This window comes from Phaenicophaeus curvirostris, chromosome 16 (genome assembly GCF_032191515.1).
Source record: "Phaenicophaeus curvirostris isolate KB17595 chromosome 16, BPBGC_Pcur_1.0, whole genome shotgun sequence".
NCBI classification, from domain to species: Eukaryota; Metazoa; Chordata; class Aves; order Cuculiformes; family Cuculidae; genus Phaenicophaeus; species Phaenicophaeus curvirostris.
In genome coordinates, this window is record NC_091407.1 from 12,801,630 (window position 1) to 12,829,230 (window position 27,601).

At 37.1% G+C, this 27,601-nt stretch overlaps 1 protein-coding gene across 37 annotated transcripts in view; it reads right to left on the reverse strand.

Annotated features, from left to right (window-relative positions):
- The window catches only part of RBFOX1 (RNA binding fox-1 homolog 1), an 862,353-nt gene that overhangs the window by 102,587 nt on the left and 732,165 nt on the right, over positions 1 to 27,601 (reverse strand). For all 37 annotated transcript variants that reach the window (XM_069870196.1, XM_069870205.1, XM_069870213.1 and 34 more), the window contains one exon: positions 26,593 to 26,835. In XM_069870196.1, coding sequence (XP_069726297.1) covers positions 26,593 to 26,835 — 243 coding nt within the window. The remainder of the gene's footprint in view (positions 1 to 26,592; positions 26,836 to 27,601) is intronic.

Here is a 27,601-nt window from a genome sequence, read left to right on the forward strand (position 1 = left end):
AGGGATTTGATTTTTTTTTTTTAAATGCTCATGAAATTAAAAAAAAATGCTCAAAACAGCACCTGCTTTTTTCCTGCCACACCAATCAAGTTATTTCACAGAGAAAAAGAGCTTGTGAATGTCTTCTAGGCATTATTTGATTAAGTTGACAATATTATGTGAGCAATGGTTGAGTACCCACTGTGCTGTACTTTTGACCAAATTGATTTGTGTAATGAACACTTGCTCTGTCTCTTCTCTAGCCTGAATAGGGCTCTTGATTTAACCAGTAGTGCTGGAAGCCAAGTGAATTTACAGCCCCCACAGTCATTCTCTCTCAATCTGGAGAGAATAGCAGCCGCAATACATGAGCAAGCATAATTCAATACATTGTGCTATAAGCGCAGAAAATAATATCAGAGCGCTCTGCAATATACCTGTTTTATTTGATTTGTAAACCTGATAAAAAAGCAATCGAGAAAAGTTCAGCAGAAAAAATATTTATGTGTCCAGAACAAAAATATAACCATACCAAATGTATACAAAGAACTGAAAAAACCATGCATAGTAAATCAACTTCATATTTTCCATAGATAATACTGCACGTGTTTCATTTAAAAAAGGTCTAGATTCTCAAAAGTTACCATTCCATTAAAAAGTGAACAAAGAGATTAATTTAAAACTGAGTTTGTGACTTTCTGAAAATACTGTTTCCCAAATATACTATCAGTGTACTGATAAATGCAGTGGGCTTGAATCTTTCTGTTTTCTTAAGCAGATTGACTGATTAATTAATCATACTGGCTTTGATAAATTTATATCTGAAAAGTCCCAGACCTACAATGTGCTTCCCAGAAGCATAACAACATAGAGGAAAAGGAGTTATCTATGCAGATACATCTGTTTGTATTTAAATGTTTACACAAAGGTGCATACATGAAAAAAATTCTATCACACCGCTTTATTACAAGGGTGATAAATATCACCAAGAGTATCAGTGACTTTTCTTGTCAACTGCATCCCTGTTATCCTTTTCTCATGAGTAAACATCAATAGTAAAGTCTCATTGCTTTCAGGATATTACAAGGTGAGATTATTTTTTTCAAAGTAGTTCTAAAGATAAAAATACTTTAAGTATCTCCTACTGCAAGGCATCCAGCTCAGGCCATATCAATTTATACCTTTAAGGATCAATTTCTGAAGACAACATGCACTGTTCTTTGTTCTGATCTAGTGCAAAGTGCACATAGATATGGGACTTGCTATTATGCACAAAGGAATATAAAGGTATAATCATGACCACATTTGATAACGTTGCCAAACTTCCAGTGTAACTGCGAATATTTTGTACACCAGGGATGCTCGGTTTCAGAGACACTGATTTTTAAACCTTGCAGAGGAAACCTTGACCTTCTTGTTTTCAGTAGTAAAATTCCCTTTTATTTCAGCTGGGTCAGAACTTCACCCCAATATTATACCCACTTGACAAAATAATTTCACCGTTTCCATTCATTTCACTCAATTTAACGCTCCTGTTTTCACATCCTTTACAAAAACATTTTACCACCCAAAGCACCAAATGAAAACAAACCAAAGCAATTACTTTGTAACCATGCCACACAACAGTTCTGAAAAGAAAACTACTAAGCAGCCAAGACCTTGTTCTGCGAGGCCCTTTTGTCCTGTCTCTAGAGCACTGGGCTGCCGTGCTGGCTTCTCTCCAGTCTATTCGGACAGCCCTCCTTTCCATTTCACATGGCAGAAGTACGTTACATGTTCAATTGTGCTTATCATTAATAAAATACATCATTCAAGTTGAGACTAAATGTGAGACATACACACCTAGCTTGCACGTTTTAGGTTACCCAAGTGATAAAGCCAAGACAGACAAGCAAAGCTGACTGTTTCGTGTGGGCACAGTAGATTTCTTTATAACATTATGCTTCACAAGAAAGAATTGCTTTATGTCAAAAGGCGTTTAGAAACAAAGGCAAAAACCACAAAACATTGTGGCTGCTCTTCTGTATGAGCTCATCCAAAATTTTAACAATCTAATGAAAGTATTTCTCTTAAATAAATTTCATTATAAGGCAAGAAAGTTAACCTTCCTTTTCTCCCAAACATAGGGGACCAGAATAGCCCCTATACAATTGCAGTTCTACATGTTTCTTATGATATTCAATATAAGCATATGTGGCCTAAGCAGTAATGGAGTAACAAAGCTTTATTGAAGCAGTAAGGAAGACAACCAACAATACACCCATATGGCAACTCACACAATCACTGATAGCAAACACTGGATCATAATCATAGAATCATAGTATCGCCAGGTTGGATCATCGAGTCCAACCATTCCTATCAAACACTAAACCATGTCCCTCAGCACCTCGTCCACCCGTCCCTTAAACACCTCCAGGGAAGGTGACTCAACCACCTCCCTGGGCAGCCTGTTCCAGTGCCCAATGACACTTTCTGAGAAAAATTCTTCCTAATATTCAGACTAAACCTCTCCTGGTGGAGCTTGAGGCCATTTCCTCTCATCCTGTCCCCTGTCACTTGGGAGAAGGGCCCAGCACCCTCCTCTCTACAACCTCCTTTCAGGTAGTTATAGAGAGCAATGAGGTCTCCCCCTCAGCCTCCTCTTCTCCAGGCTAAACACCCCCAGCTCTCTCAGCCATTCCTCATAAGGCCTGTTCTCCAGCCATTTCACCAGCTTCGTTGCTCTTCTCTGGACTCTCTCCAGAGCCTCAACATCCTTTGCCAGGGACAATTGGTGTACAGGTCATACGGCAGCAACAGCCAATTGTAGAAATGCTTTTAGAATGCGGGCAGGAATCACACCACCCACTGATCCGGTGGGTCTCTTCCAACCTGATTATTCTATGATTCTATTCTATGACTCCACCAGCAGCAGTTTGATTTGAGAGAATCGTACGTGAGTAGCATGGTGGCGCCCTGCCTACACCACTGCTGCTGGTCAGGGTGCCGGTGGTCTGTCTACACTGCTGATATTGCTCAAGGGGCAGGGTGTCAACAGGCCTTTTCAAAGTAAGAAAAGAAAACCACCTCCCCTCTGGCCTATTTTTCTTTAGAGGTCCTTGATTAGTCGGCTGAATACAATTTACCACTGGGAAGTCTATGTAAGCTGGTTGACCCTGGGACATTTGTTTTAGATACATGCAATACACAAGCATGCTTGGTAGAATTCTTTGATCCAATTTAGAGACAAATGAAAAAGAACCTGAAGAAATTAGTGCTTTGCTTCAGCAGTTTCTATGATTCCTGCCATTGAACATGTTCTGGGGCTTCAGTATGTGGGATATTTTTCCAGGCTGAGGACTTTAAGTCAGTACTGATTATTTCTTGCATTTCTAGATGGATGTATTCTGGATGCTGATACTACAGGCTACAAGAGAAGTACTGCTATTATTGTGATAGCTTATGCATAGGATGCTAGCAGACTAAATAAGAGATCATTAATTTTGAGGACAGATAGGAGCATTAAGATGGGTTTCTTAAGCTTCTAGTACTGCAAGGCAACCGAAGAGTTATTAATTACTTGGCTACATTAATTATTTCCCCAATCTATCTTCCTTAACAATATAGAATATAGTCCTTACACTGTGCTTCACATCGCCATTGCTGGCTCATCATTTTTCTTCTAAAATAGTCAGCAGGATATCAGGGAACAGCACATCAATCATGTTTGGAGTGGAATGACCAGAAACCATAGATGCTTTGGATTCTGAATGTGTTGTCTCTAAACTTAGGTAAAATTTGCTTGTACAAAGAGCCGATATGATTTTTAAAAGAACATTCCTGATTGATTTTAAAAGACCTTTGAGTAACAAAACGGTTGCCAAGTTCAGTTAAGGACATCCAAGTGACATCAGCATATCAATAACTTGAAATGGGAGAAGAAATTATAGCAGGTCGCCTTAATGCATTATTTATTGTTTGCATTGATTCAATAACTATTTCTGACCGCCTACTGATCCCACCCATGACTATCACAACAATTAACAAAACTGTTCTCTAATCTGCTGCATCCTGTCTCCATTATCCAAGAACAAAATGCATATACTCTATGCACATTTTGAGAAGTTCACTCTACAAGTACAAAAACTGAATTATTGTGATATTTTCACAGGATATTTTAAAAATAAATTTATTTGGATTACCCTCCAAAACCAAAATTTAGGCAGACACACTAGCAAATATTTTACTGGTCAAAGGCCAAAAGCATTAATTTAATCCAAACAAAATATCTTAAGCAGTGGTAAATAGACACAGAGAAATATTCAATTAATTGTGTTATCCCTCTTCCACCTGTTAGTCAGAAGGCTATTATTTTGATGTAATTCTTGTTGCTCCTTCAAAGGACATCAATAGTAGGAATGAAGTGTATAAAAATAACTTTGCTTCAACTTGAAAGGCTTATGTAAAATCCAGACAGGTAACAAATGAAACTGTATCAAAAAGAAGCACCCATGGAAATAGACATAGAAATCTTGATTAGAGTGGATTAAAGGTTTTTATCACTTGAATGGGAGCTCTGTCTTCACACTACATAGGCCTGCTTGTTAAATCCATTAAAGTATTACAAGAATGAAGAGCTCTATCAGTATCCTCAGCACTAAGAGATTACTTGTTTATATCATTTTTGCCCACAAATTACTCCACATATTTACTCATAAACTAATCTCTTATTTCTCACAATGTTTCCTCTTGTGTGCCTAACAAGAAACGTAATGCTAAGGCTGTGGGTTCACAATCAGCTAAAGATTCGACAACGAACTCAACACAAAGTCCTGCCTCACATGCTACCCTGAGACTCGGGTTCCTTCCACCCTGCCTTGTGTTTACTCCAGAAGTGATTATTAGAAGTCCACTCATTCTCCCTAAATAAACTGTCCTACTCAACTCATTTATTACCTTAGTATACAGAGAAACTATTCACAAAACAACATAACTCAATACCCAGGAAGGTGACTGTACTTTTACCTGTGGTCATTCATTCATGCACAAGCATCACTGTCATAAAATAAAATTACATTCTTTTCCTAAATGTTAAAATTAGCTTAAAATTTCTTGCAAGTGTTATCCCTTATAAGTCAACATTATAAAAGGCTGCTAAGCTGCAATAAAGCCTAGTAAATTTCTGTTCTGGCAACAGATTCAATCTGGATAAAGAGATCTTTTAAAGTATTTGACTATCTTTTACAATGCTGTGACATTTAATGATATTTGTCCAAATGAAAAATCATTTATGAAATACTATGCTACAAAGCTTCAAAGGACATTATTTCATTTAAAAGAAAGGGAAGAAGTGTCTTTAGGTGGAACGTTTGTGGGTTTGTCTGTGAAAAGGTGTTTAGAAGGCAATGTTTACCCTCAGCTGGAATCAATGTACTCTAGTTTCTGGAATTCCCCCTCTGAATTAGATTTATATCATGCATGTAAAGTCCCTTTTTGTAAGCATTGTGTTGACACAGCCAACTGCTGAGTGAACTTGTGAAAGCAGAGTTTCATGCTGAGAGAGAATGGTTGATTACAGTGCAAGCTCATGAAAAGAAAGAAAATGTGACAGCATGATAAAGGGTTTTTCATTGTTTGACCCTTCACCTATTCCTGCTGTGACTTTCCATTTGCTCACTTACTTGTCTTAGCCCAAGGAGTCAATTCTAGCGCCCTCTGAAACACAGAAGAATTTGAAGGTTCTCCATGTCACAAAAATGCACTTTCTAAATCACATTTTATTTTTATCCTGAGGAATACACAATTTAACAAGCAGCAGGTTGGCTCCTACACAGGATAGTAATCTTTCAAACTTACTTTACTACCGTTCTATGAAAAAACAGCTGGGTTAATTTTTCTAATTGTTTGTTTGGTACTGTCACATCTTAGCATGTTGCAACTAAATGCAAGCATCATTTTAGAAGAGACACTGTTCTCCGATGCTACCATTTCCAAAGCACATGAGATGCAATATCACCACCAATGGAACATGCCTGAAGTTTTTTTTGCTAGCCCAACCAAGTCAGAGAAGTACACATCATGGAACATTACACTTTATGTAAATCTGAAGAAGACTTTTTGCTCCTTCTCTTCAAGCTCATCTAACACCTTTCCTTTATTAATATGCAAGATGATTTAAAGTTTTAGAAAATATCCCTTCTTCCTTTCTCCCACTTAAAAAAAAGAATCTAAAGAGTACTGTATAGTTCAATGAATTTAAACCACGAATTCAAACCTAGCTGTGAATGCTAAACTTATGACAAATTCCACTTGATCATACGAATGCTGCTGGGTACAGAGCTTCATGAATGCAGCTTCTACTGCAGAACTGGGCAACAACTTCAGCTGGCAATACTCAAGTTAAAGGAAACATCTGTTGAAGAAGTGGAAACTTGGATGTCCTTGCAATCAGGTTTTCCTTTCCTACAAAAGAGAAGTTCTCTGGAAAGAAGGCAAAGAAACCATTCTCTAAAAACAACCTTTAAATGAGGACCGTTGGCACTGAGAGTTTAAAGCTATTTCCAAGCTTCCCCTACTTCTCACAAGTTTGCCAAAAAATTCCTCCCCTTGTTCATCCTCAAGTACAGCAACTAGAAATTCCTCAGACGAAAATAGGTGCATCTTGACTAACATCTGTACTGAGAAGCCATTAGCCATAACAGTTTCAAACAGCTTTGTGATCTGTACTTCACTTCAGGAAGCAGTAGAAGATGCTACGGTCATGCTCCCATAGACAGTATTACAGTTTCATCTTCTCTTGATTTCTCAGAAATGGGACTTAGTTTAGCAATGATGTTTTCAGATGAATCAACACTGGGTGGAGTTATCAATACACCAGAGGGATCTTGACAGGCCACAGAAACAGGCCAAGAGGTACCTCATGAAGTTACACAACAGGAAGTGCAAAGTCCCCTGTGTGTGGAGGAACCACCTCTTCATACTCTTACTGCATTTATTGCTTTCTAAGGAAAAAAAAGGCTTGGTCATTCAGTTAGCCAACCAAGTCTTCACTGTACATACCATACTTCAGGAACACAAGGGACTCGCAGCAGTTTTTTAATCTATAAGGACATACTTTACGTAAGATGAGCTAAGAATCTTCTTTTTGTGAGTAGAATTTAAGACACTAATATGAGAGAAAGTTATGGCAATAATTAACAACTATTGGGAGTAAAATTCATTTAGAAACATATTAAACTGAGAATACTTAAACTGACTTCATCCAGAAAAAGATAAAAGAATACCTTACAGAAATGTGGCATGAATTGCACTTACATTTAGTATAATTTACTCTGTAACACCTTCCCCATCCTCTACTTCTAAAGGAAATACTGTCAAAATTGCTCTTTGTCAGACTTCTGGAAATGCTTTTACAACTAAAATTGTAAATTATAACCTTTACTGTCTGCTCATTCCATCTCAGTAAAGAATTCATCTGTTCCACGTTACTGTGCATCTCTTGACCACTCAATAGCATTTCTAATTATTATTTACAAGATGAAAGAAAGAAAAGCAGGACAAAAAATGAGATTCACAAGTGGTAGATATGATTTGAAATTCTTTCAGTTATTTGCATAACCATCCAATATGTTTTAATGACTGCAGTTATGAGATTATATAAATTCATGAAGAATATATATTTATTAACGCATATACTCCGGACTCTTACTCTTCCTCGATTAGAATGTCAGGTGAACATTTCAGCTGGAAGAAAATGAATTGTGAGCTAAAGATGAGCAATTCTGTCTCACCTGACTTGCTCATGTAAAGAGCCTCTAACAGACATTGTGGGGTGTGTGCATTAAATTAGAAACCACACCGCTGACTTTTTTTCAAATGTCCTTTAAATAAAAGGGAAGAAGAAAAGGTTAATTAAGTTCCTCCATGCAATTCTGCTAAGAATATCCACGATTACTGTAGCATGAGGAGGATATTTAATTCAAAAAAAAAGGAAGAGGTAGAATTGAAATACATAGCCAGTCAATCGGAATGACTGAACATCTGTGGCTGCTTTAATCTAATACATATTCTGAGACTGTTTTAGCAAAACCCAAACCTTAAAACCCAAAATAAAGAACCTAAGTTTCTGCCCAGAATTATGTAATACCTTGTGTTATCATCAAAATCCTATATTTTGTAATATGAAGCAGCACTTGACAATGTGAGTCTTATATCTGTAACTTGACATACAGGCCTACCAGGGTTTTGTTACTTGGATTTCCAGCTCGACCAATTGTCCCAAAATAAAATAAATAATCTCAAAATTTATTAAGAAACACATTACTTTTCAGACACTTAACAGAGGCATTTACAAGACGCGTATTTCACTTGCTGTTCTCTCACAGGTATTCTGTGCTAATTCTGTCAGAGCCAAAACTGCTGCAAATTTAAATATGGCCTTAAACTAAAAAAAAAAAAATCTACAGAGATTTACTAAAGATATATTTGCACAATCCAAATGCTATCAGCTTTTAAACTGTATCTTCATAAGAACAGAATGTGTTGATTTTCAACATCTAAAAATAATAACGAAAAAGAATGATTAGGCTTCTGCATTAGGAGACGGATCTATGTTTATCAACTATTTTCTCATAGACATTTCTCTTGTTTAATTCTTCAAAACTATCGAATATCCTCCAGATACATTGTGCTTCATTGAGAGTATAAATTGAAAGTGAACCAATGAGCACAGAAGGCTGAAGGCAAGTATCAACAGTCTGCAAATAATAAAATCTGGAATCAAATATGAAAAACTTTTAACTGCTTCAATTTAGCCTGGCCAAGACATAGCACTTCACTGAAAAGAGTGAAACTAACTTAAAAGATTAATTACAGTAAAATTATCCTAATCTGTCTTAAGCTGTGATACAGGAGTAAGAGGAAGTAATTTGCTTCAGTAAAAAGCAATGATGACCAAACCAAGACAATTAACACTTCACAGAGGTAGATATTAAATGAGAACTATTAGCTGCATCAGCATATTGGGAGACAACTATAAACCGCAAAGACTTCTAAGACTGAGAAATACTATAGTTTATGATGATAAAGTCAATTTTATCATTCGGTAAATGCTCACTTCATGAATTTAGCACTGTATTTCTTTCTCCGCAGAGGTAAATTGCATTACTGCTTTAAAGAATTTATACCACTTCTGTTTCCTTTATGCATTATTGCTTACTTTATCTCACGGAAACTTATTAATACATAGAAGGCAAAAAAATCACCAAGTATTACTTTATTTTATTACCTACATTGAGTACACAGACTACACTTACAATACATGCTCTTCAGAAATTATATTAGTCAAAAAGAGTTTTTTATCATTTGCAGTCAGTGGGCACTTAGAAGATGAGAGCCTTTTTCTAAAACAGAGAAATAAATATAAAACGATAAGTACAACTACACAGTGAAGATACTCTGGCTTTACATTCTTGTATTACAGAATAAATTCAACCCCAAGATTTTATAACCACTAGCATTCCTACTGAAAGGTTCTAATGCATCATTATGATCTAGCAGGTTGCTCGCTGTGTTTTACAGCCTTTCACACTACATTAACCTTTTGTACCTCAAGTATTTATGACCTCATAAGTAAGTATTTATCAAACTGAAAGCTCATATGCAGCACTGTATTTTAGCTATCATTGTTTAGGAACATTTATAATTTCTTTTTGCCTGAATTTAAAATCACTTTTGTATACTGTCCATATTTTTAACACGAACATAAATGCAAAGTAAAACTATTTCGCCATTATCCATGAAAATGACTAGAAACAAAGTTTCCAAATGCCTCAAATATGGTCTTTCATGCCAATGTGAAGAAAACTCTCTCATGCAAATTTTATTCTAAAATAAAGTAAGAATTTTTTAGAAAGAGCAAATAAATTTGTTATGCTTTTTGCAATAGTCCACAGTGTATCACAGGAAAATAATACATCGAAGTACTCCTGGTACAATAATCATTGCAATTCTGAAGTCATAGATTCTCCAAGTACATATCAGGCTTTATATTTAACAAAGAAAACCTGTCCATAAAATACAGCAATTCGGGCAGCGTGTATGCTGTGTTAAATATCCCCATGCCATATGTGCAGCCACATTGGAGAAAAAAACTGCAATTGATGAATGTATGGTACAAATATTGCACAAATAAAGCGTTGCTTACAAATATTTTTCCTGGCAAATCAGTATGAAATGTGAGGTACTGAAACCTACCATGAGGAAGGTAAAATTGCAAGCTTACAAACACTCCCATAAAATTTATGGCTAAAACACCATTGCATACGCTGAACGTGTCTCCAAGAGAAACAATGCCTGTCTAAACCTGTCATCTCTGCTCTCTGCTGGGAGTGTGTGGCAGGGTAAGGCATTGTCCTCCTATACACAGGCACCTGAGAGGTGGCAAAAGAAAGAAAAAAGGACAAAAAATACCAACGGGAAAAGGGGTATCTCTGCTCTGTTACCATCTTCTATACACTTATGTGTGGAACAATGGTTAAAAGAACAAGAATTCAGTCTCAGCCTCGGAGAGATTTCTGCTTGCTGTTAATCACGCTGAGATATAGATTACTATTGGCCTTGCCTGCTGCATTTATCACAGAAAAAAACCCAAACGCAAATAACTTTGTTACAGATGGAATGGATTAAGGAGCAGCTGAAGCGCTTGGCTCTCTGTAGTGCTCTCCTCCAACAAGATGCTGCCAGTCAACCCACATCCCAGCCACACTCTTTGTCAATACTGTGACCTCCTGCCACCCTTCTTGCAGCTTCCTCAAGACTATGCAGAGTAGGTTCTAAATGCAACACCACCATAAGTCAAAGGCCAGTCTTCACCCTCCGTCCCTTCTGACAACTACAGCTCCCTGTATTTGTAAAGCTAAATAAGATAGCAGAGCACCTTAATATTTAGCACACTACAGGGAGCTTTAGACCCTTGTCACCTGACCATTGCCATGATCCTGGCCGCACTAACGTTCCCTGTATCAATCTGTGCCCCATCTTTAGCTTCTCAATCCCATTCCTCCGTGGAAGAGAGCTGGAAACTAAGCCAAGCTAAAGGATCACATACTTCTTGCACACACAGTGACCCTCTGGCTCATCACATATCACAGGAATGGGTGCAGGTGGACAAAGAGATGTAAGCTTTATATCTGAAAGTTAGTTTGTTTTGCTCATACATATTTCTTAAGTAACAGTATCTTATTAACATTTTTTCTTATTCATACACCTGAAACAGCGTTCACACCACTCCAGCTCAGTCTGTGATCTCTTCAAAGCTCAGTGCTCCAAAAGCACAAACCAGTTCAAAATGAAATTCACCAATAGCATTCTGTTGTTATGGGGAAAAGGCTATCTCTCAGTCTAGACACTTTGGCTCAGGACAGCCAGCTGCTGCAATCTATTTTGCTGCAGATTTGCCTCTGGCAGGTTATTTAAACTACTTGTACCCTAGTTATTCCTCTGCAAAGGTGGAAAAACCAATAATTGTAATTCAACAAAATCTCACAAAACGGTCACAAGGATGAAATCTATCTTTTTATGAGACGCTTGGAGGGGATCATCCTCTAAAGTCAACAAGAAAGAAATAATCACACTTGATTAAAGCAGCAGCATCACATTCAGAAATAGCCCAATCTTGTAGTCCGCTCCCAAATCTAAATACCTTTATCAATTGAGGTCACAAGCTTGTAAGCTCTCTATCTCAAATTGTTTTCTGCTACTCCATAAGCGTTGTAGGAAACGCAATTCTACTTCCTTCTCATAAGGAATCATCACCTGGTAAAATGTCAGAAATTTTAGAGAAAATAAAGAAAGGTTGCCTTGCATTTACAATCAGATTAGAGCAGGCAATAGATTGCCTGGTGCCCTGACAAGCTGCTAGTAATATAAACCCCTTAGTCCCTCAGCTGCACCAAAGCAGACAACACATTCTGGTCCTAAGGCAGTAACACAGCATGTCATACATCCTCCTTCAGTCACTGTGACATCTCTATGAGGAAAAAAACCACAGTAAGATTTCACAACATTGGTTACATCTCTGTGACAAGGTAATTCATCAGCACCAACAAGCTCGCATAGTGCAACACTGAACCCCCAATTTTATATTCCTGCAGCATTAACATCAACCTCAGATATTTTGTGTATTTCCCATTCAGCCTTTACTACACAGGAGAGTGGACAGTGAATTCGTGACTACAGAGATAAGACTGAAGCAAACAAAGGAAAAAAACTCAACCCTTCAGGCCCTCATAGCCCACAAATCTCTTTCTCTTAGTGATAAAATCAGCCTAAACATGCACTAGGATATTATTTTCACAAGCCTTATCAGAAGGTTAATATACAAAGGTATTTTAGGAAATGTAACTCAAATTTATCATCTGACCACTATTCAATTCACTGAAGAGCCCGCCTGTAAATAACGTAAACAATATTTGGCACGAAATAGCTACTCTTACTGAGAACTGCTGAACAAATACCACATTTGATTGCTTCACTTGATCAGTAGGGCAAGGTGTTATAGAGCATCCCCAAAGGATTAGGACTTTAAACTGAACCTTAGGGATTTCCTAGTTAATTCCCTTTTCTTCACCTGCAAAGTATGATCAAGAACAATTCCTTGTGTGAGGTTTGTTGCAGGGGCAACACATTTCAACAAACATACCACCAGCCAGCCTTGCTCCCCACTTTTCAGCCCCAGCCACAAGAATATGCACCTAAGGGCACACAGCTTTCCAGAAGAGAATGGAGTATGCTTGTAGTACTCATTAAACCATAAATTGCAAAACAGATTCAGGCCTAGTGTAAACTCAAACGATTACTCTGATACCTGTGGAATGACTATGCTATACCTTCAAGTCTCCTTTTATTAATAAAGACAAAGTAGTATTCTTCATGAAAGAAAATAGATACAGGGATGGATGGATGGATGGATGGATGGATGGATGGATGGATGGATGGATGGATGGAAATACAAAGCTTGACTGTTCATGAATATGAGCCCTCCCCTTCCTTTCCACAAAAGGCAAAAGGCTTAAAAACATTGGAGACAGTAATTTCAATCACAATAAAAAATACCAGGCTTTTAAATTATGCTAGCTAGCTGGTTCTAAGCTTAGCAGGTCTAAATGATCAGTGTCTGAAATATTGCAAATCAGCATTTCAAATCAATATTTCAATTAACTAGAAAGCTACTCAAGTTTGAGCCAATGCATTAGGCTAAGGACACAGGAGACACTAAGACTAGATTCAGTTTGCTACCTGAAAAGATTGTCTGTAGATACATTAAACTGCTGATGATAGTAGAAAACAATTTTATACAGCAGATGGCCAGGGAATAGGTGACAAGCAGGGCCACTACATTTTTCAGTCAGAAACATGACATACAAAAGTACTTATTTTTACTATAGACTAGATCTACTATACTTGCATAGTCAGGATGACTAATACCATCTATATCACCTAGCACACAGTGAGCACAGAACCTTAACTTTGAAAAGCTTTAACTTGTGAAGCTTAACTTTGAAAAACACCAGACCTATCTAAAGTCCTCAAACTGCATCTGGATGAAAATTCCAGGCAGAAAAATCAGCTGCACTCTAGTTAAGGTGGACACATGGGAGCCTGAGATAGTAAATTTGCTGTCCTGAAAGTATGTATTTGAAAAAAAACCCAACAACACGCAAATCCAACTAAAAACAGAAACCGCTCACCTGTGTTGAAAACAGAAGTTTCTCTTACTGTAACAATGCTAATAAAATGAGAAAAATCTTGGCTCTTGCCATTAGAAAGCGCAGAACAGAATCAGTAATTCAGACACTAGTACCTTTGATCAAACGTGTTTTGTCTATATAGCACATTAGAATCTCTGGAAAATTGACTTGCTATACATGCAAAAAGAGCAGTTACAAGGGAAACGGCTGCAAGTTTCTTTTGAGAGAGAGCAGAGAGATAAAAGGAAAGGATCTACAACACTTTCAACCCAGGAAAAAAAGAAAAGAGGGAACCTAGCTCAAAAATGAGAAGAAGAAAATAGTAAAATTGGAAACACTTGCTGGAGACAGAGAGAAGCCAATAACAACATTTTATGCTGGTGTGAAAGTGTTTTTATTGCATGCGTGAGCTATTTTGCAAGTACATATGCTGCCAGTCTCAGATAGCTGTATGTTACCTTCAGCAACGTTACAGTGCGTGGAGACTGCAGTGTTTCACAGCTTTATGATTACAAGTATATGCTGAAGATTACCTTCAAAACAAATTTTTAAACACCCCTAAGAGTACTAAGAGTATTAGGTATCTTGGTGCATACCAGCAGGTACTGACATTTCAGCACAACCTTGATGTCTTAATGTGTAGGTGCCTGCAAGACTTCTCTGAGTTTAAAACCATACTTTGTCTGACTGTCCTAACATGGAGCAGGAGAAATAACAGAGTTATATTGTTTATATATATACGTCACTTTTTTGTCTTTTCAGTACAGAATGCATTCTAGCTTTGACAATGTATTTGAGGGGGGAAAAAAAAAAGACTACATTAAAAAGTAAAGGACATAAAAGAGAATTTAAAATCAGATAAGAAGGTAGATTTTTAAGTCAGTTGTAAAACTTTTTTTATAGAAGTCCCTTAAATTTATGAGCTTCAAGTACATTATAATTAAGTGGGAATTTTAGGAAGTTTGCTTAAATTCCTGGAGTTTTAGAATTTATTTCTGAATTACAAATGTGAAAAAGCTAAACATTGGAGTAGTAAACATGTTTGTAAGGTAGGCATTGAATCATTTCTAGTGCATAAATATTGACACCCCTGAGCAAGTGGGTGATACTATATCTCAGTAAATCTGCACTGTGGTACACAGTACTTCAGCAACACTTTTCCCTGCTAGGTTTTCTTTAAAGAAAAAAGAGGTAGAATTCCTGTATGTGAACAAGGAAACACAAATATTCAGAGGTGAAACTCAGCATCTGTTTCATTAAATTTGGTAAACACTGTACTTAACAACTATGTAAGAAAGGAAACGAAGGGGAGGGAATGCGTCCACAAGAAACCATATTCCTCAGCACAACCCAAGTATTTCTATGCCCCAAAACCCAAAAGAATAAGGACACTGAGCAAACAGGCAACAGAATTGCTACATTTGCAAGAAAATGCGCAAGTTAAATTTCTTTAGTCTAAACTATCACATTTTCTTTTATGAAGGTGAAAAACCACATAATTTCTTTTTAATATCACTTCATGTTAAGATTAATTCTTTCAAATATTTTAAATAAATTGACATTTAATAACTATATTTTTGGCAATAAATCTCTTAAAATCAGAACAGCAATGAGAACTATTTTTTAATATGAACATATTACAAAATATATTACATGACACTATTAAAAGCAAGATTAGGTATCCCAGCACTATTTTAATTTGAAAACACTGAATTTACAGATTTTCCATTCACTTCTGCACGCATCTCTTACTTCACACATTATGTGCTTATAACCCACAAGATCTTTTATGAACAGAAGCTACCGCTACAGAAGCTTCATCTGCAAACGCTAATTAGCACAGACAGACTTAGATCTTTCTGAGTAGCTGGTTGATCATGCCTGCAGTATGTTGCAGTGTTGGTATACATATTGTTTTCAAATAAAATATTTAGATAGTATTCTAGAACAGATGGAACTTATGTGAATCCTTATTAAATTTGAACGGTTGGACTCGGTGATCCGGTGGGTCTCTTCCAACCTGGTTATTCTGTGATTCTGTGATTCTGTAAATTAAATAGTTGACATCTTTTGATGCACTTTATATAACAGCAACAAAAGAAGACAGGTACAGAAAAGACTTGCTAATTGTAATCATGCCTTCCTCTTCTCTTTTGATTGAATCAGAAGGCATTCTGCTGCTTTTTTATTATTTTATAAATCAGACAATAGAAGTATTTTATTATAATCCAAAGCAAAAAAGCACAGTAAGAGAAATACTCCATTCTTATTTTTCAAGGTGTAAGGAAGCTGGGAAGCAGTGGCAGTTTCAAGATAGAATCTGCAATCAGTCAATATATAAAGACAGAGCCATCGACAGCAGCAAACAACCTTTGAAGTCCTCTATTCCATGGATAGAGAGTTTCATGTTCTTTGCCTACTGCACTTAGAGGTGCTATTAGATCTCGTGGCAGAGGGTGATGAGAAGCTGCCACACAGACGCTTTTGAATCCCCTCCTCCTCACAAGCATTTTTACAGAACCGACTGCTGCAGCTGTGAAGGACCTGAAGAGTACTACACATTCTCCTACGATGCGGAGATGCATTTTAAACAGGCATCTAAAAATTTGTATACTGGAGTAAGACTCTGACTGTAGTTCAGAAGCAGTTCCAAGAAAGGGAAGAGAAGATCAATGGCACTGGCAAATGTTTTAATGAGTGAGACTTAAAGAGGTCTCCACTGGAAGAGCAAATGCAGAAAGCCTCTATAAGCAAGAGTAGCAGATGGCTTGAGAGATCTCTTTAGAAAGCCCTTGAGAAGATTTTCCAAACGAAAAAGGCAGCATGATATCCTGATGCTATGATATAACCGTCTAGGATATCATCTGAAAAAGCACCTAGAACTAGCAAGATGTCAGAGAATTCATGTATGTTCTTCACATCAACCATATGTACTCTTTGGAAGGCTACATATTGTTTCCAAGCCACATTAAAATCAACAGTAGCTGGCTTTGTAACTTCTTTTGTGGGGCAGAGGGGGTAAGAAATGGAAGTAGACTACTAGATAATCTCGGAATGAGCAAAAACTGGAAAGAAGAAGTAGAGACAAAGCAGGCATATTGAAAAATAGCATAAAAAGAAAACCAAAACGGAATGAAGTGTTGTAAAGATGAAAAGTAAGACAAAACAAGTGAAATGCACACAAAGATTAAAGGCAGGCAAGAAGCAAGGAAAAGGAGAGGCAGGTTTTTGCATTTACACAATTTTTTTTTAAATTAGCAATTATTTTATATATGTATATAAAACCCTCTCAGTATATTAGAAAAGACTAACCCTCTCAGTATTATTAGGAAAGACTTACCCTCTACCTCTGCAGTGTCAACAAAGTAACTAAATGTTCATCTTCAATCATAGAAGTAAAAAGTGCAAAGCACATAGCTCAAAAAAAACCTCTAAAAAGAACAAGTTATATTTTAATCAGCTGCCACTACCTTTTCTGAAGTTAACTACTGTTGAGATACCAACATGAAGGTACTTCAAGTTTATATAGAGCAACTAAGTAGGTTTCACACAGAGAGAAATGGAACAAGGCCTTTGCTTTTGCTGCGGTAAACTGCATGAAATGTTTTGGTATTCAACTGCAAATCCATATTTTAATAAATTATTAATTGTGTACATTACTTTAAATAGCATCTATCTACAAGATCCACCTGTATATTATAAATTGCCTTAACTGGGACAAAACCTATGACAGCAGGAGTAAATTTAGTTTTAAGCGTACCAGGATTTTTAAAATAAAGATACTGTTTAGTGCATGTGCATTATTAGTGCATTATTCTTCTCATTTGTTGATGTTATAAATATTTTAAAACATTCTGATTTTAACATAAATCATAAAAGCACAGTAACAAGAACAATAAGAGCTTTCTTTAAGGAATGAAATACGTATTAAAATCAGCAAATTAGATACCAAGAAGTTCAGATTACCTAAGGCAGTTAGCTACCTTGTGTTCATATTAATAGTTTTAAGCATAAAGTACCTGCAGTTTACAGTACAGAAGTATATATGCTTTCATAATCAAGGTCCATCTCCTCGAGATAAATGGCCTGAATGGACCTTCCAGCTGCATTCTTATATTCCAGGAGAACCAGGACAGAACAAACACCGCTGTTCTGCAGTTCCTCAAATTACAGCAAGTATTTTGATATGTAGATTGATGATTCCATGTCACACCTTTTGCAAAGAAATTGCCATACATATGTAGGATTAATTCAAGACAGAATAAAGCCAGATTATTCTCTTACTTATCCTTTCATCTGGAGTTTCTAACTATTTGTAAAAAAAAAAATAAATAAATTACTGGCCAATGTCTAGATCTGTGCAACTTAAAATGACCAGCTCAATCTTTCTGTGTATCTGAGAAAAACCGAATACAGCACGAAGTGCATGCTAGACTATTAGCTCAGCCTAACTGCTTTTCCAGTAAAGTTTGAAAGGAAGAACTTCTAACCTGTTCCTGAGTGTATATCTAAGTTAAGAAAATTGTCCTCTGTCTGCTTCTGTCTGCGATGCGCATTTCACCCTGTCACGTTACTAACAGACCATAAAGCTGCTTCAAACTTGCGGATGGATTCAACTGCTTGCATCTAAGCCAAGACAGATCAACATGCCTTGCTATTGCCTTTCTAATATTGATGGACAGCAAAGCTAAAATGTTTGAATCAAGTCACTCTTTCATACTGACCCTAGAAAGGGAACAAATCAAGCAGGGAAAAGTGGTATAGTAAGCCCTCATATGGGAAACATGTAATTAAAGTAATTCTGTGGGATGTAGGTGGGTGTGCGGGAAAGCTAAGGAGATAGGTGTGTGAGAGAGAGATGGAAACTTGAGAGTATAAACAGGATCTGAAAAAAATATTTTCAAGGTTAGATTGTGGGAAATAAGCTGCTAAGACATCCTTAACAGAGACCCACGTGTAGTCAACACAGGAGAGTAAGTTTAGCTCTTACGTAGCCCTGGGGAAAGACTGTCATAGTAATAGAAATTAAGATTTAGGATTTAAGGAAGAAGAGGTGAAGTCAATCTGTATGATCTTCATCGTTTATAACTACAAACCTGTTTTTTTTTTCCATCTGTCTCTGTTACATGACCATTCTGGTCACTCTAGTGGAGAAACAGTTTCTTGCAAGTAAGGACCTTATGATGCTGCTGGTTAACCAAGAAGTTACAAACATATTCTCCCTGTGCCACTGCACAAAGTACTACAGCAACATACAAGTTTATATTGCAATTATGAAGAGTTGGTGCAGGGAGGAATCTAGAAGTTCTGATAAAGTTGCAAATCATTAGCTATCATTTGTGCGCCAATTACAAGAGAATGGAAAACATCATTAGTCTTACCTAATCTAGCAGAGTTACTCTTTTATTTAATGAAAATGAGAGCTAATTTTCACAAAAAAAATCCCCCCATAAGGATCAATTTTAATTACCACGTTATAATGTGAAGCAAAGATGCAGAAGGTCAAATACAAAGTAAATTGTAATTAGCTATTTCATCATACCAAGATCCTCTTTGAAATTTATGCTCAGTGTATTCAGCAGAAGTGCAACAAATGTTTTTCTGAATACATCAGTATCTAGAGCACAGCCAAAGCATTTGGAAGCCACAGTTACTTAGACTGCATAAAGAGAAGAAAAAGTCAATAATGAAACATGTAAAATAATTGGTCTGGAGAAGCAAAGAGCCCAAGAGACAATACAAAGTACAAGAAAACTCAAAACTCCCAATATCATTAACTCTTTCAGGGCCAAGCAGGAAGGAAATCTAGAATTGTTTAATTGGTCAATTAAACCTGGGAGATCAGAAATTAATTGCTAATGCTTTTTTTTTTTTTTGCTAAACAACCATATTGCTGGTTGACAATGTGATTGGAAAAAGACCTCTGCAATATTCTGGGCATTAAATTTGTCTTACAGTTAGCTGGAATTACCTGCTCAAGTGATAAGTACAGTTAGTCTGCCCCACAATGAACATTCAGATAGGTATTCAGTGGGGTTTAGCTAATTTATCTGAGTAAACATGACTAGAGACTACAGAGGATAATTGTTCTCTTTATCTCTGGGTGGTTTCTTGTTTTGGTTTGGTTTCTTTTTTTTGGGGGGGCAGGGTTGCTTCGGCTTTACTATTTCACCAATTTCAAGCACTCAAAAATCATGAGACGAAGCTAAAATCATAGTATCTAAAAAAAACCCAGAATAATATTTTTTGTGTCTTGTTTCAATATGACATTTTAAATCCCTCCTCACTGTGAGAACCAAAGTAAAAAGAAGTTGTAGTGATATATAAATCACAAGGATAAGTTACTGAAACTTCAGAAGAACACAAGACATGCCGATATGTGTGCAGTGGCACTATTATCTGGCCACAACATGGTGTAACACCTGCTCTCTTCATACCAGCTACCCACTCACAGAATGACAAGCACCTTCTGGGTGCGAAGCCGAAGTTAACTCAGCAACACAGGAAGAAACGGTGGTTATGTTCAAACCAAGCAAACAAATAGGTATACAGACAGGCACTTTATAAATGGCCTTGTAAAAAACGGTTTAAGGTTCTGTGTATCCTATAGAAGAACTTAATTTAAAGCATGCACTGACACAGCCGGTGAAGCGAACAACATGTTCCTGCTATTCCTCAGCATAAGCAAAAAACGTACACGGGGCATAGTTACAAAGTTCGTACGCAGGGCTGTCAAAAAGGAAGCCTTTTAGAAGTAATAATGTCTACGATCACAGGTCATTACTGTACCCACCAAACTAGCACAGCATTATGTTATCTACTTGGGATGTCAGCTTTGATCTGTTCACTACAGAGCAGGAGCTGGACCAGGTTGTTTGCTTCTGCAGCTCCGAGGCATTTGGGGTCTTGAGTCAAGCTCCTTCAAATATTTACTTCAAGCAGCAGATGGGAGCAAATATAATAGGTAGTATAACTGAAATAGCATACCATGCTGATACAATAGCCAACACCAGCAGGGTGTGATTGAGATGATTGAATAGACACTGCTGTACCAATTGTCAAAGTATTATCAACTATCTAGCATACTGGTGGCAAACATCTATAGACAAAAATATGGGATTGAAATACAATAAGAACTAGGTCATTGATAGCATTTGGGAATAAAAAAATATCCATGGGGAAATCTGACTTGCAAGACAGTCACTTCACGGTGTAAAGTTCTCAGCCTCTCCGCAGGGGGAGCACAGTCCTCCGAGTGCCACTATTCAGAGAAATGATTGACATGGTTATCCGCAGTGTGATCCTGCTCTGCATGCTTTCCAGACAGAACTACACTCAGAGGCAAGCCAATCACTTTTTATTTCCAAGTCACAAGAGGCAGTTCCAGGATCCAAGTTCCATGTGCATTACAAAAACCTACTAGGCAAAAGCAGAATATTCAGAGACAAGGATAATACCAGCTGAGCTCAGCAGAACTGAAAAGCATCCCACACTTGAAATGTTGGATTTCAAGGAAGTCGACCTCAACACCAGCAAGCACAACCACAGTTTACATGATGCATCAGCAAATTACAGACAACTTTATTTTAAATATCTCTACTTCAATGACACACTGCTGCAAGAACAACTGATGGACACCTCTAAACCAAACCTCTAGGATACAGGCCACTCTTTAGTATGGAATAGAATTACTTGCAACTGCTGATGAATCCCATACTCCCAGGAGATGGACAGGTCCGGAATGAAATAGGAGAGAAGGAAGACAAGAACTAAGTGCTAGGAAAAAAACCAACCAAACAAAAAGTAAAGAAAAGGGGAAAAAAAAATCACCCACACCAATGATTTACATAAAGAACAGAGCAGGAAAAAGAGTTAATAAACAAATAGAAATATGCTGCAGAGAGCCCATCTGCAGGCTTAGATGCTGCACTAAAGCACTTCACTAAAAACGCTTTTACTACTATCAGTTTTCTTACCCAAATTAAAAAGTGCAACAGAGAAGCTGGTAGGAAAAAAAACCCAAAACGAAAAAACAAAAAGCCCAAACCCAAACCAACACACAACCTCTACCCCCCTACCCCCGCCAAAACAAAGGTTGTATATTTTTCCCTGAACTTCTCAAGTTCAACATGGTGAATAATGTTTCAATCCAGAGTAGCACTTAGCCTTCCCAAATCCCTAGATGAAAAACTAGCCTGATGCAACATGACTACGGAATGTACAAACCTGGACACAACACCACAAAAAGAAACTATCAAACTTAGAAACCATCAGATCTCAAAAAATATGTAAAATTTCAAGGTAAAGCAAGGCAACTGTAACAACAGACATCTAGTATCTAATATATCAATTATATTCACACAGAATGGTATCAAGATCAGTCGATGCCACAGGAAGAATTCTGGTAGTAACCAAGTAACCTCTGTCTTAACAGAGGAGTTATGCAAGGAATACCTCATAATCTTCCCTGATCACAGACAACCCCCACCTTTGCACTACATGTCTTCTACAGGATTTGAGCAGCACAGCATCCCCAAATGCCATGCCGGGTATTGATTCGGAACCACCTTTGACAGAAAGCATTCTGCACCAACACTCTTCCATTTAAAAGTTAAACTGCATTTTCCCTTGAGGACTCCTGTCCAAGCACAACTTATCAAGACTTTTCAGCTCGTGAAATCGGGTGAAGTCACAGTCCAAGACAGAAAGACTGCACAATGACCTCAAGTTTTCACTACTGTGAAAGCAGAATAAATTTAGAGTAGAAGATATTTTAGAAACACACATACATAAAACACAGAGCAATATTACAAATGCAGTTTTTACCGTACCATGATATTTACTTCCATTATTAGTACAATACACTCAGAACAGGAAACAGTAGAGAAACAACATTTATTTTGCTATTACCTGCTTTCCTACACATGCTCAGTTAATGTCCTTTGAATTCACATACTCGTCTCCCACTGATATAACAACAGTTGTGCATGAACAATGACAGATAAAAATTGAACAACTTTACTCTTGCAAGTATGTATGAACAATAAATTTATATATATATCTACACTGTTAAAAGGTCATTTCATATTTCATAAAATGATCAAATGTCTTACTTAAAAATACTTTAAAATATGTTCAACCTAACATTCAAAACCACTCTGCAAAATCATCAGACTTGTTACTTTTACCATAACTTTGTAACACACTTATCATCGATCCATCCTTCTTGAAAGAAGCAATTTACTATTTTTGTTAATGACTAAAAGGATGTTTGATGCTATGCAATGCCAAAACTCCACCAGCACTTAAATAACCCAGTACGGGATGAGTATTGATTATGCACATACTCAGATGGACTACTTCCTTGATTAAAGTTAAACAAACATATTGATCCAAAAAGATGGAAACCGTATTATTCAGAGACGACTCAAAGTAACTTTTGATGTTTTCTTTTTTATTACTTACAGATGATTTTATATTATTTCAGCTAAATCACTCTGTCTTTAAACATCTACTTTCCTCTCATTCTGTACATTTTCTCCTGCTTCATAGCATCAAAATACAAAGTTGACAAACCCTACGCATACAATCTAAGCACCTCTTATGCCCAATGCATACCTTAATAGAATACTGCTTTTAACTATTTTATGAGAATAATAGATTAAAAAATGTCACTAGGAAATATACTTTCCGGAAGTACAAGGGCACTTCTTAGCCCACATCCTTAGCAGTAAATGAATGCACATTAAATTACATTTGAATTAGTTAAAACATAACATGCACTAAACTAAAATCTTAACACTATCAGGATGTTGCATACTCCATAACTGCAATTTTCGAAGTGCTTATTAATCAATTTGAGCAAAATCATGCAAGAAAATGTTCTGAAAAGAATTTGGGAATTAAACTGAGAGAGAAAGGTAAGAAAAATGGCATGGATTTTCATAGAATCATAGAATAACCAGGTTGGAAGAGACCCACGGGATCATCGAGTCCAACCATTCCTATCAAACACTAAACCATGCCCCTTAGCACCTCGTCCACTCCTGCCTTAAACACCTCCAGGGAAGGTGACTCAACCACCTCCCTGGGCAGCCTCTGCCAGTGCCCAATGACCCTTTCTGTGAAGAATTTTTTCCTAATGTCCAGCCTAAATCTCCCCTGGTGGAGCTTAAGGCCATTTTCTCTACATGCCAAAGCAGACTGGAAGACCTCAAAAAGTCAGTGCTACGAATGAGAAAAACACTCAGGGCACTATATTCATGTCAAATCTGCCAGTGATCCATCCACGTTACTACAGTGCATTAAGGGCCATGTTAATGAGACATAGCATAACAGATTTTAGATCTAGCTACCCATAATTAAATTTCACAAACGATATCTGAGTGTAAAATTGTAAAACTATCTGGTGACTAATATATTAAACGTCAAAGCTACTTTGAACTTCATAGATCACCACAGAGCTATGCTTCTGATAAACTTGTATTTTCAATGCACTGCCCTCCATAGAGGGATAGTATCCATAACTTTCAATATAATATCGCCATTTAGGAAAAATATCTTTAAAAAATAACCAACCCAAAACTCAAAAAAAATCCCACTTAACTTTCTCAAAAAATACCCTAAATTCGAAAGTAAGGAAATCTAATTCTTTATAATCAGCATGGGAACTTCTTTTAAAAGTTGTGTGCATTCCTCTATAAGAAAGGAAACAGGAAGGCAAAAAAAAAAAAAAAAAGAAAGAAAAAAAAAGAAAAAAATCTGCAATAAACAGAGCAAATAACTACAGTATATTCCCCAAATACAAAAGGTTAGTGGAATTAAAGTGTGGGAAGGGAATGGATATTCACTCTGAGTAAAACCAACAGGGAGAAAGCTTATGACAGGTAAAATATAAGTTGAATATTAGGAAAGCAAAAAGGAAATAAGAAAAGCAGATAGCAAAGGATACAAAACCAAATAACAATAAAGCCTATTAGCATGTCAGAAGCAGGAAACTTTCAAGGGAATAATTGGATTTGCTAGAACTGGGATTGAATAAAGCACTTGAAAAAGATAAGGGCGTTGCAGACAATTGAAATTATTTCTTGGCACTAGCCTTTGCCATGGAAAACATTGGAAAAATGCATACCTGACTTTTCTGATAGAGAGACTAACACTTCTTGAAACTGAAAAATCAAAAAGGGATGAGGAAACACAATAAATTAAAAGCAATAAACAATGAGGGATGAGCTCCTGTCCTACTCGCATCGACAGGTGTTTTTACTATAGATTTTAGTGCTGACAGTCTTTTACGTCAGAAATGGACGGCAAACAGACCAACAGGTTCAAAATACAAAAAGGTCTGAACTGGGCATCTCAGTAGATTGTTCAGGGTGCAGCAGTGGTCAAACGAGGAAGCAAAAGAGTAGAATATAAAAAGAATGAGACAGGGGCAGAACAACAGGATTGTCAATATCAAATCTCCTCTGGAGTACCTACCCACCCTAGGCTTCCTGCTCTAAATCAATGACAGTGACATATGTCAAGGGTTCAACAACAACAAAAATTATTATGGAAGAAAACTTAAAAAGCTGGAAAGAAGCAGGAATTCAACTTAGCAAAGAACCTAATAAGAAGGGACACTGTAGAGCTGCAAAGAATACTGTGAGATAAAAGTACATAGGTTGCTCTTCAGCACTCAACTCTCACGCTACTAGAGAAAAAAGCTAACCAGGGCAATAAAGTTACCAAGCCAGAAATAAAAGGACTGAAACACTTTACTGCATAAACCACAAAACTGTGCAATTAATTCACAAGGACATCTCCATGATAGTCACAAGGACTTTTGTGCTTTTGCTATTACTATTGCTCCTCTTTTTCGTTCATACCCTTATAAAGAAATTAGTAACATGGCAATAAACATAAATCTTCAGAACAATTAACTTAAAGGAACATGCTTTCCCTTTCCTCTTGCCCTAATGCATGAAACTTTCCAGGCTGGATATATGCCAGGGAGGACGGAGAGGTAAGAAGAGCTATAAAGCATGGTTGTGGCAGGGATGAGGACAACTAGTAGAGCTGTTTCAAGAGTACGTAAAAATTGCAGTGTGCTAGATCCTACACATATAACACAGATGGTTGGAATCTGCCAGCTGTTGGCCCTGGATATACCAGATCTCAACCTAGAATTAAACTAGAAGCACTAAACTATCAGTGTGTGAAATTTGTGACTTAAATTACAATGTAGGGCCATCCAAGGACTCTCTTGCATAATTCATGACAATTCAGAATGTTGTACATAAATCGAACAGAAGGAAAGTTGATAATTTCCATTGGTGAGCACAGATCCACACACAAGTTCTGTAATAGATGCACAAACAAGGCTTCCAGAAAAGACAGTGTTACAGACACATTCTTCACAATACTCAGCCACACAGTTCCGCAAGTAACTTCAAATACAGTATCACTCAACGAACGCTTCTATATTAAACAATTCATAAATGTCAAAAATACAGAGGTGATTAAAAATAACAAAATAAGTCTGGTTTGGGCTTGGATTTTTCTTTTCCTAAATGAATGCCAGCAAACACATTTTTGCAATGTTTTTCCATATTGGACTTAGTCAAACTTTATTATATGATTCATGGGCTTGTTATTAATCATTTTGTTTGCCTACTGCTGTAGAAAAGGAAACTACAGATTCTACAAAGCTCCCACACTTACTAAGAGGCTCCAAAAGCAGCAAAGTTGTATTATCAAATGTAAACAATAAACTTTGACAACAGTGAGTAATCCCAACACAAATGAAGTACAAAACTATTAAGTGTAGAGTAATAATGTTACCAATAAATATACATGTAACTTGAAACATACTGCTTTAGAAATAGCTGAAACCTTGACTTACTGTGGCTGTGCCGGAGACAGTTTGTGCATTTGTGTCAGCTGCACTCTGTTCGGAGTGTGTCTGAGCAGGAGGGTACATGTTTAACGTGTGCTCTGGAACAGTGGTTTGGCCTGTATAGTCTGGAGCTGGATGAGGATGTGGGGCTGTGTATTCTGCAGGGATACCATTCTGAGGTGGAGCAAATTGGGCTGAGGCATAAGGCTGTGCCATTGTGTCAGGAGGTGCTGTAGCTTCCTGATTACCCTGTAGAAATCAAAGGGAAAGAAAGGAAGAAGAAAGGTGTCATGAGATCAAGTAAGCGATGAACCTACAGACATAATGCAGAAAGTGATGATAATATTCTGCTAAGGCTGCTGGCCTAAAAAAGGCAAAATGTCTTTTTCTTGAGGAGAAAATTTCTTATCTGAATTAAATCCATTTCGGTAACCCTACTAAATTTTACCATAATTAGACAAAGAAATCTACTGTTCAACGGATAACTGTAGACTATTCTTTAACTGGGAAAGGTCAGTGCAATCTACCTGAACTAATGTCTCAACTCAGACAATGAAGGACAAAGCTCAGTTTACTCCAAAGGCTACCAAGAGCTGCTGCCAATACAGAGTTCTGATGAAGTTGACCCGTGGTCTGTGATCCATCCTGACTTACCGTTGCAGAATACAATAAGTGCAGACTAGAAACAGAGCAGGACTTAGAATCATAGAATCGCTAGGTTGGAAAGGACCCACTGGATCATCAAGTCCAACCATTCCTATCAAACACTAAACCATGTCCCTCAGCACCTCATCCACCCGTCCCTTAAACCCCTCCAGGGAAGGTGACTCAACCACCTCCCTGGGCAGCCTGTTCCAGTGCCCAATGACCCTTTCTGTGAAAAATTTGGGTGCATACCGTTAACAGTATACTGAAACTAATTATGCAAAAAAAGGCTTCGTATTTCTAGTTTAGAAATACTTTGAGACACAACATATTGAGCAACTGTAAGCCACAAATGCAATAACAACAAACA